Genomic DNA, 15838 nt, shown 5'->3' on the forward strand with positions numbered 1-15838 from the left:
TTATTTATTTACACTACATCCAAGTTCACACATGGTGACACATGATGTCCCTGAATTGAAGGGATGTGCAGTGTATCAGGGTGATGTGGTTATCTACAACAAGCAAGTCATGGGATATATGCATGTTCGGCAATGGAGGGCTTTGTTTGATCTTTTAACAGCAGTGCATCTCACTGTGAACCTGGATACGTTTATATTTCCCCAGGAGACAGTAACATATTTTGACAGTCAAATAGGGTCATAGCTGGATGCCAGCAATTGATGTCATGTACAGTATAGCCTGGAACAGTTTGCTGCCCTGATGGCCATTCATGTTTTGTGTTTTCTTGTGTTTATCTTGTCTTATGCTTTTTGTTTATATTTTGTTCTCCATGTGTCTTATCTTATCGGTCATGTGTTCTACCTGTTTCCCCCCTAATTACTATAGTGTCTGCCTGTTTTCTGATTGTCTATCCACCTCTTTCTTATTTTGTCTGTCATCTTGCTTATTTAAACTCTTGCTTAAACTCTTGCCACACTTGTTGCTGAATTACTTTGATATTCTCTAGCCATATGTCTGTCCTCTGTCTGGGATCTTGTTTTTTGTGGTGTTACTGACTTTTGATCGGATTTTACATTAAGTGATCCCTTGTTAGGAACTACTACCCTGTTGGACTAGTTCCTGGTTTTGACCTATGCCTGATATTTGTTCTGTGTTAGTCCTTCCTCTCCGTTTCTGTCTGTTTTGTTACCATTCCCTGCCTAGCATGTCTGGTGTTATCAGTTCGCTTGTCTGGAAATATCAACTCTGCATTGTCTACAGTTACTCTACTGTTTTGTCTGAAAATATGTGATATGCTTGACTCATTATAGAACTTTATTTACACTTGACACCAGTTTGTTGTACTTTTGGGTCCTCCAGACAAGCCCCTCTCGAACAGAGGATTTCATTGACAGATCTGTTTGCAACTCTTAATTATTCAGTTATTCAGTTTAAAGGAGGAACCTTTTGCTTTGATTTGGGCCATAATACAGTAGTGTCTACGTGATAGATATAATGTAGGTATGTGTAATCAACATCATACAAATGTCCCAAGATTAGTGAACATAAACAGATGGGTGCATTCCATGGAACCACACTGTGCCACCATTGTAATTATCCTAATTGCTATAATGACACTGAAAACAGGAAAAGGATGGAGTGGTTCCAAAAAATCACACATACACACATCAAGATTCCTTTTCTATCATCACATCTATATTAAACTACAGAGTCTCTGAATCTTCCTGTTCTTTGCAGTCAGTTCAGTCCACATCAACGGGACGGACCCACCTAGCCAACTTAGACCATGGCTAGGTTGGTTAAGGGTATTTGGATGTTTGTTGCGGTAATATGGTGGCAGCATGGGGCGTAAGCTAACTGGCTAATTTGTTTTGTGCAACTTCTTTTGTTTGTGATGGGCTGTGCCTAGGTTGATGGTTGGTTGGCCAAGGTTTTTATGGCTATGGTTCAGTCCACATCAACGGGACGGACCAACCTAGCCAACCTTGACCATGCCTGGGCTGGTTAAGAGTATTTTGGGTATTGGATATTTCAACGTGGTAATATGGTGGCAGCATGGAGGGGAGTGTCTCCAGGACGCTGGTTTCACTGTTACCCCTTCATGAGGTGTCGTGGGCCTAACTTAACGAAACATCGGTGAATGAGGGTGCCCACTTGATAACCCCAATGACATGCCGCATACTATATACTGCTGTTGGATGGGCCATTTGTATTGTGTTTGTGACCATTTGTTGGCGGATTTGTGGGTAGTGTGCTTTTTTAAAGTTAAACTTGAGCAGGGGCTTCTGAATGTGTTTTTACCTTGGATTTTGGCACAAGGGATTTTAACATCTAATCCTGTGTATTAATGTAATGCAAATGCCTAACAATGTCCTGTGGGACCTAATGATGATTATGACAAACATTATTAAACTGGCAGATGCCTATAGTGGCCACTTGTATATTTGACTATCAAAAGAAAATGAAAACAATCGGTACTACCTAAGTTGCTGCAGCTACAGTCTGAGTGCATAATCATAATCATCACCTCAAGAAACAGAGATGTATGTGAAACATTGGCAGAATTCTGGTATAGCCTGAAACCAGAAATGTCAGAAGGTAGGGGCATATGCTTTGCTTTTCTTTTTCTTTTGTAGAACAACAGTTCTGCACAGATTATTTTAAACTATTATGAGTTGTAACATTATATTGATTTACCCACATAATCATATGGTAGGGTATGATGTAGAATAGCATTCTGTCAGTACAGTTAATGACCAGGAGGCTCTTGAAAACCCTCTATTGGTTAAGCTTGAGGCAGTGGTACACGTTGTTAGCATTAGATCAGTCATGTCTTCCTTGCCATTGGACAAACCCATAACAGAAATACTACAATACTGTGCTTTTGTTGTTACGTGGCAATGCCTTGACTTGTTGGAGGCTTTTGTGTTTGACAATCTGATCTTTGACAGATTAGTTTCACTTTAATTACTATTACAGATGCATTTGATCATTTGATCATAAGTGGAGAAAAGTAGTCACTCTGCAGTTTGGTATCTTTGTGTGCACCCAAATGAACATGGACCCAGTGTTCTGAGGGAATCAGAAAGAAACTTATATACATGCATGTTAAAGATAAAGGCTATAAGAACATTTCCAACATTTCTAACCCTAGCTCTAGACTATGTTGCACATATTATTAACAAGTGTAAGGTCCATGGGACTGTAGCCAATCTCACTGGATGTGTATGCAAGAGGAAAATTGACCCCAGACCGAACAGAAAGATAGTGCAAATTGGAAGACAAGGAACCAAAGAAAACTTCCTATATGAACTGCACTGCAGTAGAGGCTATTGTTGCTTTTTATACGGCTCTTCACAATGCTAGTAGAACGCTCCATTGACTTGAATGGGATTTCCCAACGTTCTACGGTAAAATATTTCCATGTAATTACCGCTGCAAACATATAATTACCGCTGTCAATGGCAACGGGTTTTGTGCTGCTGATTTAAGTTTTTCATATCACTCCGCAAGTAGTCCGGTCACTTCTTGCATTGGAACTTCATTCAAAAGTGAAAGCAGACGGTTGATCAGCTGTGTTCTAAAGAATGTTTTATTCAAGTTCAGCGTGTGTTGCGAACTATTTGTTTATCAGCAAAAGCCACGACGAAACGGTAACAAATAAGTGTAAAGAGACATATCGTGGAGTTTATTTTTTCATTTTGCCAAGTAGCCATATAATAAGCGGGATAATGTATAGAACGCCGGTCATTATTGGGAAAATAACTCCCTTCAGGGCGAAGCAAGACCCGGTTCGCCCTGTCGGGACTTATTTTGCCAATAATGAGGTTCTATACATAATGTCATTATCCCTTACTTATTAGCCTACACGGCTCTTCACAAGGCAAGTAGAACGCTCCATTGACTTGAATGGGCTTTCCCAAAGTTCTACGGTAAAATATTTTCATGTAATTACCGCTGCAAACATATAATTAATGCTGTCAATGGCAACAGAGTTTGTGCTTCTACTTCAGGTATTTCATATCACTATGCAAGAACTGGAACTTCATTCAAAAGTGAAAGCAGACAGTTGATCAGCTGTGTTCTAAAGAATGTTTGATTCAAGTTCAACGTGTGTTGATAAACGGTAACAAATAGGCTAGGCTATGTAGGCTAAAGTCATATAGAGTGACCGTCAATAAGTCCCTTCAGGGCGGAACAAGTCCGGTTCGCCCTGTCGGGACTTATTTTCCCAATAATGACCAGCGTTTTATACATTATCCCTTACAGCAGATGTTCCGCTAATGGAATGCTTCAGTTACATCCCAGGTGTAGCCTTCCTTTAATAATACAGTGGAAATTCTTGCATAAATATATCTGGGAGAGAACCTGCTAGTAACTTGCCTGGTTTCACCAGACTCATTACTTCATTTCACCAAGTGAAGAGTCTGGGTATTAACAATAGGGAAATGTTATGTTATGAAATGTAAAGTCCAGCATCATAATGGGCGTAGATTTTGCATTAAATTTGAAATCACTGTTCTAGCCTATCCAATCACATTGATCATAAATTCCTACAGTACTTCCTATTTCAACTAACCTTTACAGGATATTATACAACAACAGTTAGGTCCAATTGAGCTATTTATTCATTTTTGATTGGACGAGAGGTCATCACGAGTGGCGATATCCCAGCACAACGACTCTTAAGACTTTTGACTGCTAGTTCACTCCGCATATTGCATTGAATTACCAAGACAAACGTTCCAATCATTCATAGTGAGAGAGCAACGATTTCATAACTTCACCTTGGAGTGAGAAAAACGCAAAGTAGGTGGCTGGCAGATGGCTTGTTAATGAGGTCAGACATATTTTTTTGTCACAAAACCTGAGTTTTTAGATGTAATTTTGATAATTTATTAACCTGACTCTCGCCAGATTAATTTCGTTCCGCCTAGCTCCACTCACATCCATCTGGGATCGGTTCCGTTGAGAGTGATTTCAGCACGAGATTGTATGGTAGAGCCTATCAGGACGCAGGGTGGGAGTTTCATAGATGTGACGTAGCGTAGAAGCGACTGTGAGACTGTTCTCAGCGTCACGGGTTGGCTTTGATGTGAGTGGTTGAAGTAGCACGTCAATAGATGACGGACAAGTGGCTTATCCAATCTTATGCAAGGATTTTTTAATAAGGCCTAGCCTTCTGAAGCACCACTCCAATGGATCGATCCCAGATGGATGAGTGGAGCTAGGCGGAACGAAATTCATCTGGCGAGAGTCAGGTTCATAGTTTATCGCTACGTATTACAAAATTTAAGGGCACAAACGCTGAACTTATTTGGTAATACAGAACTACTGCCGTTTTAGAGTTAGCTCCGCCATTTTGGATATTTTTTTCGAATTCACTTTCAAGCAACTTACGTCTCAAATGGTGTCACGTTACTTGGCAACGGTAATGTGGATAATACAATGTGATTTTTGAATGTTAAAAGTTGCAATTGGTGAATAAACTCTTTTGAGAGGTGGATAAACTATTTCTGAAATTTCAGAGGTGAATAAACTGTATTTCCTAATAATAACAATAATAATAATAATAATAATAGGAAAACATAGAAACACAATCACAGTATTTGATATTTCTTCTACAGTAAAACAATCAATACTGTAAATACAACTAAAATCACAGTGTTTAATTGTTTTTTATTTTACGGTGAATACATAAAATACTGTAAATGGAAGTACGGTACCTTTACTGTAAAAATAATTGACAGTAACTTACTGGATAATTGTTGCCAGTAAGTTACTGTAATTTTACGGTATTTTTTTACAGTGATTATCTATGGGAAAAACAACTTATCAAGGAGATAATATTGAGATTGTGAATTATCATAACATTTGATCAAACATCTTATGCGTCAGCTGGCACGCAAACAGTTTCCACCACTTTTGACTTGATATGTTCAAGGACATGAAAGTCGTTCACGATGAAGACCCTGTCCGGAGTGCCAGCAATCTGAATCAGCTCATCCTTGTAGACTTTGCCCACTCCAATGACATACACATCAACTTGCATGGCTCTGAGAAACCTTGCCTCTTCTGTCACTTCATCCTTTGACTTGCCATTGGTGATCACAATAAGGTTCTGTGAGACACCCTTGTTTTTCAGGCTGCCATTTGCTGTCTGGAAGTACCGCTTCCTGGTGAACTCAAGGGCCCTTCCGATAAATGTGCCTTGTCCTATTAGATCGATGGCATCAATTTTAGCATGTGCTGTGGCTTCACTGTCAACCTCGTTGAGGTGGAACTCTTTCTTGGGGTAAGCGCTGAACTGGGCTAGGGCAACCTGCACAGCCTCTGGTTTGATGTGGAAGCTGCTCACCACCTTTTTCATAAACGTCTTCATGATGGTAAAGTCAGTGGCACTGATGCTGCCGGAGCTGTCCGTCAACATGACCAGGTCTACCTTCTTTTTCTGGCATGCTAAAGAAAAATATATAATATAATTATATAGTATAATTTATATAATATATAAATTATATATATATAATTTGCATTTTATGTAGATTTGTAGTTCACTTTCACATAGAAATTACTTTTGAATATTATGTCGAATTTAATCTTGACATGCCAACATTAAACTCGAAATACAGTTTTAAACATACAGTTTAAGCTATGTACACTTCCCACAACTCCAATATTTGACAACCATGAATAGTAGGCCTACTTCAAATAGGTGCTATTTCATATAGATTGCTGCTACGTCTTGGTGGATGTCCTCATTGCCATCATCGTGAAGCGCGTAGCTTTATCTCGCGGTTATGGAAATACCATGCACTATGCCATATAGCTGGAATAATACATGTTTCCAATGATATACTGTTTCTATAGTACGAAATGTTATTTCACTCTGTTTTTACATGGGTAAGGCCACCGCACATCCAAATAAGTGCCCTTCATGACCCACAGGCCGTCAGTCCCCATAAGTTAACAATCATCTTTCTAAAATTGCTTTTCCATGTCTCACCTGCTTAAAATATATAAAGTATAAACACAGATACAGTCCCCTCCAGAATTATTGACACCTTTGCTAAAGTTGACTAAAAACTGGTATAAAAAATAATCTGTTGGGGATTTATTGTGGTCCTGTGGTGGTGTAACGCTTTGTGGTGGTGTGTAACGCTTTGCAGTGCTGTGTTCTATTTGCAGAATTCACATGAGAAAATATATAAATAGGCTTAAAAATCTGTTCTTTAGGACGGCACAGTCAATGGGTTATTGATGCTTATTTTGATTTTCAATTGAGCACAGTTACTTTATTAATCTCTAAAGTAATGAGTCAAAATCACGAACAACTTCAGGTGGCGCTCTCGTCCATTATATAATCTGGCCCAGTTAGATGGTGTTCTCCCCCCAGTGCTCGTGGTTCAGTCCAACCACAAGCACAAAAAAGGAAAATTGACGCATCATTTAAATTTTTAACTTCTGAACAGAAAACCGTAATTGTGCTCAATTGAAAATCAAAATAAGCATCAATAACCAACCAACTTTTTATTTTTATTTCCAGACTCATGGTCCAATAAATACACATACCAATCCATTTACTGTGCCGTCCTAAAGAATGGATAACGGATTTTAGGCCTATTTTTATATTTTTTCATGTGAATTCTGCAAATAGAACACAGCACTGCAAAGCGTTACATGGACCTATTGTAATCTCACAACAGAAAAATTCAACCTTGAAGGGAAGCAAATTTATTTTAAGAAAAAGGAAAATCTCAAAGAAACTAGACTGCATTTCCGGCGGGAACTGCGAAAGTGTGCTTGCCCTGGTCCGGTCACCAACGTGAGCAGATAGTGGCATATGCTATGCTGAACCTGGCTTGATCCAGGCATTGTAACAGTGCCTTTCAGTGTTGGAGCAGTGGCAATATCTCAAAAGCTCTAGGAGAGGGCTATTCAACTATTGGCTTGCGGGTTGAATGCGGTTCGTTGGATTTTACCTTTGGGCCTGCCTTCGAATAAAGCTTCTATGACTGAGATCAAATCAATAAAATAAAATGACAGCAGTGATTGGCTGCAAAAAAATAATGTCACGCGTTTTGCGCCTCTCAAACTGGGCTAAGGTAACCTACAGAGGAATTGAAATTATGAAATATGACCAAGGCATTAAAAAGCTTCTTGTTTGCCAGGATACTTTTTCACTGATTTATTTTAAAAAAAATATGAGCTATGAGTGTGAATGTTATATATTCCATCCCCCAAATTATGTTTTACTGGTTTATTTGACAAATAATCTATATGAATTTGCTCTATAAAGACCTTATGTCTGTTTGGGATTGTTTTGTGAGCCTGGGGTTGTTTTGAGAGCCTATTGATGTAGCCTATCTCAGATGTATCTCAAAATAAAGGAATACTTCATATTACTCTAAACCACCGTCTGTAAATCAACTGTATACTACTGTCTACATTGCACTGTATTTCTTGTCAATGAGTAGGCTAGTTTTGGTTGTTGGTGGTGTTATTGCATCCCTTAGTTATGCCTACAATGCAAGTTCCCTCGCGATTGGAAGCTCCTGTAGACAATAGTAGACGCATTTCAAAACATCGCGTTAGGACTCCTCGCCACTTCTTTTAAGCTGTCACAGACTTAGACTACTTTTAGGGCTAAAGTGCTAAATAGCAGTCCTAAAGTTACAAGTGAAGTAGGGGTGTGACTTTCGAAACCGACGTCTCGAATCAGTGTGGAGGCTTCGAAGCACAAGTGTTTCGAAACACTGCTTCGAAATGTGGTTCAAACCAGCTATGTCATGTGACCACTGCTTCGAAACATCGTTCAAAATCCCCATGTCATGTGACCAAAGTTAAGTGAACATTCGGTGCATTTCACCGGTGTCGGCAGGCGTGCTCGCGCGTTCAATTAAACAAAAACAAAGCCCGCGTTTTCTACTAAACAATAACCATGATGGTGTAGTGGTTAGTGAGGGTGTTTTTTGCACGGTAGCCAAGGCTGCTCAAATGTGGTTCGATCCCCGTTTGATTTGTAAGGTAGGCTATTGTTTCAGATCGTAGGCCTATCTGTTTTCTTACTTCACCATTAACCACACAGTTTCAACTAAACTCTCAGAATGGTCAAAAATCGAGAGTTTTTATAAGAAGAAAGTGATTTAGAGAATACATAGTGGCAGCAATAAGATTCTCTTAGTTAGACTTCATGTGGTCTCCAATCCAGTAAATGACCACGGGCATACTGCTTAGCTTTTGACAAAGACTGAACACAGGTAACACAGCGAGCCACTAACTTTAAAGACTACATCTCCAATACGAAGGATTTGACAGATTTGTTTCACCCTAAACAGCTCTGAGGTGTTGGCATTGTTTCAAAGCTTCGGAACAATTCGGCATGATTGCTTCGAACGTTTCAGTGTTTCATAAAGCCTCGCTTTACCCATCCCTAAAGTGAAGTTATGAGTGCAAGCATCTCATATCAAATGACCATGGCATTACGCAAAACAACATAAATCCTAATTAGCAACATACATCTCCTCCCTATTATGGCGTTCCATTAGTGCCAAAAATAATGCCTATGTCGACTAAATATTGCTTTTGTCAACTACTTATGTCCACTGAAGATGTCTATGCAACATTCACTTTACGACAGACGTGACAAAACGGCCTTGTTCATGTCATTGCTCACCTTACAAAACGACACCCCCTAGTGTTGACTGTGATGTTGTGCCATGACTCTGTTGCCTATGTCGTTTGATTCTGCTATGTTGACCTGCCTGTTGTTTGATTCTGCTGTTGTGCATGTCGTCTTCTGTGTCGTTTGGATCAGCTGTTGTGCATGTCGTCTTCTATGTTGTTTGGTTTTAATGTTGTGCATGTTGTCTTCTGTGTTGTTTGAATCAGCTGTTGTGCGTGTCGTCTTCTGTGTCGTTTGATTCAGCTGTTGTGCCTGTCGTCTGCTGTGTCGTTTGATTCAGCTGTTGTGCATGTTGTCTTCTGTGTCGTTTGATTCAGCTGTTGTGCCTGTCGTCTGCTGTGTCGTTTGATTCAGCTGTTGTGCATGTCGTCTGGTTTTAATGTTGTGCATGTTGTCTGCTCTGTCGTTTGATTCTGCTGTTGTGCGTGTCGTCCTCTCTGTCGTTTGTTTTTAATGTTGTGCATGTTGTCTGCTCTGTCGTTTGGTTTTAATTTGGGTTTAATGTTGTGTCGTCTGCTGTCATTTCATTCTGCTGTTCATCTCGTTTTCTCTGCTATAGTGCAGGGCGACTCCCCTGTCGTTTGACTGTGCATACGTTTAGAATATTCTTTGTCTGTTGATTGTGGCGTTACCAAGTTCGGATGTCAGATGTGTCGCCTCTCATGTCAATTGATTGACTGGTGTTGTATTGCTACCTGTGGGCATCAGACGTGCCATCTTTCAAGTCGACCCTCCCTTTCGTTGTATCCACAGACCCCTGCCCCCCATCATCAAACGTGGATAAACCAATCGCGGCTCAGCACGAGGCACTCTCGGCCAACTTCAGCCCAGAGAGAGAAACACCTGTAGACATTCCCTGACCCTGTAGAGCCATGGACTGAGTTGCGAGACTTTTTGATGTTCGTCATGGTTCATGTGCACCTCAACAGTCCCTATATTTCAGTGTTTCTCAAACTTTCAGACCCAGGACCACTTTACAAAAAAAAAAAAAAAACCAAGGACCACCAAGCTAAAAAAAGAAAGAGTAGACCTACTTCAACAGTATATTATACAATAGCTTACTCACTGAACCACCTTGCTTATTGTGTCAGAGAATTCATAATTTCAACTGGCATAGCTTACATAGGCAGTGTTGCAGAACTGTTTGGAATTACATACAAGTTGGTTCAATATTGCAAACAACTCATCTATATTATATTTTACCAGGTCTGCTCACGTACCACCTGTGGTTCCTGGACCACACTTTGAGAAACACTGCTGTATTTTGTGGTTGTCAAAAGAGTGTTAGCCTTACCGGACAACAGCTTTATTACTTGCAAATTTAGATACCCAATATTTACAACATCATCTCAGATATGTCAGCATGCTGTGGCCTACAGATCTAGTGTTTAGGCATTTCTGTTGGTGACCTATTCAGTTATTTTGATAAAATAAAAGTTGCCACCACAGCATTAATAAAATTGTAAGACTCAGCCATAATCATGTGTCAAATAAATATAGAAATGATCAATTACAGCTTAAATGTTAAAAATAAGATTATATCAATACACAGCCACTGTTTCCATAACACACTTGCAACTCAATAGGCAATCAACCGTTTCAATATAACAGTTGCAACTCATATTTCAAATAGCTGGTGAGACTGCAGCATAAAAAGGTGACTGATACATTTTAGATATTTTATTCATTTTTCAATGTGTGAAACAAGTGTGTGTTAACTAAAAACTAAACTAAAAAACTAGGGGGAAAAACAACAAAAATACCAGAAGGGAGGTGTGGTGGGACTGCAACATAGAAAGGAGGTTTGACACTCATTTATATTTTCAAAAAATATTTCAGTTCCTAATGTCTGAAGTGTGTGTGTGTGAACAACAGAAAATACACAATGTGCAAAGGATGGGTAGCTGTCTATAAACTCTGCACACCTATAACAGGGACAAGCTAAGGAGGATGCAGCACGTTTGATGGAGCCAGGAATGTTAGGGGAGGTGTTGAAGATGTTGAAGCTGAAGGCTGTTCATCTTACTGTACACCTTTCTCGTCCTCAGCATCCTTGGTCCTAGGTAAGCAGAACAGGCACAGTGGAGAATGGAGGGAGAGAACAGAGCAGGTAACATTCAGTTTATACTTGGAACAACTTCACATTCACAGCTGCCACATTAAGTCATAACCATAGACCAAAGCAAGAGGCCATCTCCAGCAAGACCCACCACACACAGCCAACCACCTTACATCTACACATAAACTGTAATGATAACATGAAGACAGATGTTGTTGGGGATGACTTTCTGAGCGATGTTGAGAACAGTACAAAGCTGACAGCCAACCAAAATCCATAAAATTTTAGCTATCATATTCAAGGACAGACTTTTCTTAATTGGTCAGTGAGGATACTTATTATAGTAATCGTTCCTGATGTGAACGGCCATTAACACAGAGACAACCATACTCATTTATCCTTCATGACTGCCAACCCACTCCCATTTCAGTGTCCAACCTGCCATGCACGTCTTTAGTAGAGTGACCAGTGCTGTCCTGAAAAACCTGGTTGAGGAGGAGAAACGGTCACAGTCCTCCCTGAAAACATCATGGTTCCTTGAGGAAGTAGACCACCGGTTCGACCTTGTCGTAATTGCCCTAAGCAGATTGAAAGAGAATGAGTTAGAGAAAGCCATAAACTTGCATTGGGACACCTTCCATCTTTTTCGTGGCCTGAAGATTGGTCAAAAGGGCAGCTGGACACCGGTTCAAAACGTAGTGGTGACTGCTGCAACATTAATCCTGGAAGTAAGCCAGGTACAGAAGTGCATTCTCAACAATAGCTTGTCCGAGGATTGCCTGGAGAACACTTTCAGCTGCATCAGACAGAGGAATCCTGTCCTAACGCCAGTAGAGTTTCAACACAGTTGTCCAGTTCCTCTCGATGGTCAAAACCGGAAGCTACCTCCTGGACTTCCTGGATATCGAGAAGACCATCTGCAATCTTGGTCTGAGGGAGGAGGAGGAGGAGCTGATCCAGCTGCCCTTGTGCTACAGCAACACCTGACTTAACAAAACAGATACTACTGTATTATATCATATAGCAGGATACATTGTTAAGAGGGTCAACAGCAATTGACTTAGAGTAATGCCAGCATGCTGTAACAGGAAATGGCAATGACAACACACTTCTTTCATGCTATGACCTAAAAAAGAAATTTTCAGCACATACATTAGAAGCAAAATCAAATAAGGCACCAAGGAAGGAAAAGAGAACGGACGATTGGCAACTTGGGAGCAAGGTTTAAAAGCAGAGAGGCAAAGGAAGATGTACTTGGCCTGTCCGTTCCAGCTTCAGGGAGCCCCCAGCAGCCTAATCTTCATGCCAACCACCACTACATCACTCCAATAACCATCCATCAACCCGGTGAGGTATCTGCTGTACATGTGGTGTTTACTCAATGTCTTGATGAAATCATCACCCAATTAAGTCTGATGTGAGCTCTGAATGTGAGCTCCCTGCCTGAAATGGGGCTTTGCAAACCTTGCTCCCACTGTGACTGTCAATGATTCAATAACAGCCTGGAATATCACTTTACCATGCCATTATCAGATGAATTATACCTCATTTTTTTTTAATGGGTGGCAGGGCTGTATGTTAACGCTTTCGTTGTTAGCACTGGTGCTACAGAACCATACAAGGTAAAAAGGACATATATCCACAAAAGGTAAAAAGGACATTTTATCCTTCTTATAAAGATTACTGACCTAATGATAGGCAATGTCCTCTTGTCACTTCAGCCTCTCTCGGCATCTGCAAAGCTCATATGCATTTAAGAAATTATTTGACAGATACAGCAATACAAATTATTCCATCAACATTACATCAAGAACACAAACCTGCACTGGTGAGACTTTAAAAGTGCAAATTTACAGGGAAATAAATTATCTGAAAGCAGTTGGAGCAAAAACTCTATCTAGCTATATCAGGTTCAAAGCAAATGTAGCACATAAATTTACTCCACTGTTCATCTGCATAACAGTAATCGCAAACTCGTTGATAACCAGCACATCTGAATATAGTTACCATGCTGAATGAAACGTATTTGATCAAAATCACGTTGGTGTCCTAGCTCATAACGTTAAACATGCTAACACTAATGTCAGTGAGCTGTCTCACTAACGTTAGGTAACGCTTCGGCAAATATCGTTATAAACTTAAAATCCCATTGATAACCAATCTAATTAAACAACGTCGTACTTACCACTGACATTATTAGGCAGACAGCAATGGAATTGAATGAGACCAACTGGCGAATGTCAATTTGTCAAAGTTTGGCACTGTTGAGCTCTCAGCACAATCAGAAGTGACTTGGGAATATCTCCGCCATTTTTCCATGGTCTTCTAGTTCAACAAATCACGCAGACCACAAGTTCCAGTTCACTTTTCATGGTGTTGATGAAGTAGGGTAAAACTGAGAAATAAAAACACAACATTTATCCTATTAAATAAGCTGGCTACAGAAAATTACCCTAGCTGCTAAGTTAGGTTCGCCAGAAGGCTAGCACTAACGTGACTAAATACCCTTCGCGGTGTACTAATTCGTTTACAAGTTAACATTAAATAAGTGACATGAATTACATTATATTTCTAATAATCTCGTAAACATAGCATTTCATTCACACGTACCAACGATGCTTTCAAAAGCCAACTTGAAGCTTAAAGAGGTTTGAAACCAGTGCAGATCACCATAACTTTCCGATCCAGTGTGTAACGATAAGTTGAGTCCAAGGCATATGACATCATCAGACAAAGACGTAAGTATCCGAAGCGCTACCCACTTTCACCATTAGATGGCATTAGTGGACCATTACTCTCGTCTCTGATAACTAAACCAGAGCTAGACATTCTCTGACTAAACCTTAAAAACATGGAATTACATTCGTTGAACACAGGACAAAAATGCATTTAACTGAACATGACACGGCCTAGTTTGTGTGCCCTTTTGTGTGCCATTTGTGTGCACCTCATGTTTTGCTAAATTAAAGACTTTTCCTTAACTCTGTTTATTCAGTCCAGTCCAGTGCATCAACTGATCAACTGGTCAGGATAACCCAAGCTGTCAGATGACTCTATCTCGAATGGATGGCCTGTTGAACAACAGAAATACATAAATTACAGAAACAGCAAAAAAAGAGCGAAACTAACATGTCTTACATAAACATTTTCAATTTCCCTTTGTCTGCAGCCTGCCATTTTGGCTGAAAACATTACATTTGAATCACATTGCCTAAAGTACATTCTCACCTTTACCGACAGTAGCCTGACCAGCTTAGTGGATGTAGCATTTACTGCATAGGCCTATATAGGGTACAGGAAACCTTTGGATGGGAGCAGAAAATGTATAATGCTCTGCAAGTACATTTCGTCATTAACTCCTTTGATAATTATGGAAGTGATTAAATGACCACAATGAGGAGAGTGTAGGCCTAAAGGGCTGATGCTCTACAGAGACCAGCGTTTATGGCCACCTCCTTGTCCCTGTCAAAGCAGCCATAGAAGTGGTTCAGCTCATCAGGCAAGGAGGTGGTAATTTATTTCATTCCATCAAAGGAGTTAATGACGGTATTTACTTGCTGATCCATGATAAATGTTCTGCTCCCATCCACACGTTTCCTATGCCCTGTATATACAGTAAATGCCATGTCTACTGAGCTAGAAGCTGGTCAGGTTACTGCCGACAGGACAATGTGATGCTAATGTGATTTTTTTCAGCAAAAAATGGCAAGGCTGCAGAGAAAGGGAAATTGAAATTGTAATATGAAAGGCATGTCAGTTTCTCTCTTGCTATTTGCTGTTTTTGTAATTTATTCATTTGTGTTGTTCAACAGGTAATGCATTCCAGGCCTCCACTGACAGCTTGGATCATCCTTAGTTGATCAGTTGATGCACTAGGCTATATATCCTATTCTTCTCAATAAATAGAGTTAAGGAAAAGTCTTTAATTTAACAAAACAATAGGTGCACACAAATGGCATACCAAAGGGCATACAAACTAGGCTGTGCCATATTCTGTTGCATGCATTTTGTCCTGTGTTCAACGAATTTAATTCCATGTTTTTTACAGGTTTAGTAATCAGAGATGAGAGTAATGGAGCACTGATGCCATCTAATGGTGAAAGTGGGTAGCGCTTAGGATACTTACGTCTTTGTCTGATGATGTCATATGCCTTTGGACTCGTTACACACTGGATCGAGGAAAGTTATGGTGATCTGCACTGGTTTTAAACCTCTTTAAGCTTCAAGTTGGCTTTTGAAAGCATCGTTAATGCATTGTGAATGAAATGCTATGTACGAGATTATTAGAAATATAATGACATTAATGTCACTTATTTAATGGTAACTTGTAAGCGAATTAGCTTACCTCTGAAGGGTATTTAGTCATTAACGTTAGCCTTCTGGCGAACCTAACTTAGCAGCTAAGGTAATTTTCTGTAGCCAGCTTATTTAATTGGATAACTAGGATAAATGTTGTGTTTTTCATTTCTCAGTTTTTACCCTACTTCATCAACACCATGAAAAGTGAACTGGAACTTGTGGTCTGCGTGATTTGTTGTTGGAGAGGAGTGTATCT

At 39.9% G+C, this 15838-nt stretch overlaps 1 protein-coding gene and 1 long non-coding RNA gene across 5 annotated transcripts in view; both read right to left on the reverse strand.

The window, feature by feature from the left end:
• Positions 1-15838, reverse strand: part of LOC125305771 (collagen alpha-6(VI) chain-like) — a 57605-nt gene that overhangs the window by 25922 nt on the left and 15845 nt on the right. The window contains 1 exon segment of the mRNA XM_048260712.1: positions 5433-6001. Within this exon segment, the coding sequence (XP_048116669.1) occupies positions 5433-6001 (569 nt within the window).
• On the reverse strand, positions 10842-13984 carry LOC125306257. 4 transcript variants are annotated; one of them, XR_007195528.1, is made up of 5 exons: positions 13894-13984; positions 13469-13678; positions 12972-13017; positions 11722-12213; positions 10842-11283 (listed from the first exon to the last, which is right to left on the reverse strand). It is a non-coding gene; the product is annotated as an uncharacterized LOC125306257 (long non-coding RNA). The 4 variants fall into 4 exon arrangements; XR_007195527.1 differs by having other exon boundaries at positions 12972-13025; XR_007195526.1 differs by lacking the exon at positions 12972-13017 and having other exon boundaries at positions 10844-11283; positions 11703-12213.

The sequence above is a fragment of the Alosa alosa genome, chromosome 13 (genome assembly GCF_017589495.1).
Source record: "Alosa alosa isolate M-15738 ecotype Scorff River chromosome 13, AALO_Geno_1.1, whole genome shotgun sequence".
NCBI lineage: Eukaryota > Metazoa > Chordata > Actinopteri > Clupeiformes > Clupeidae > Alosa > Alosa alosa.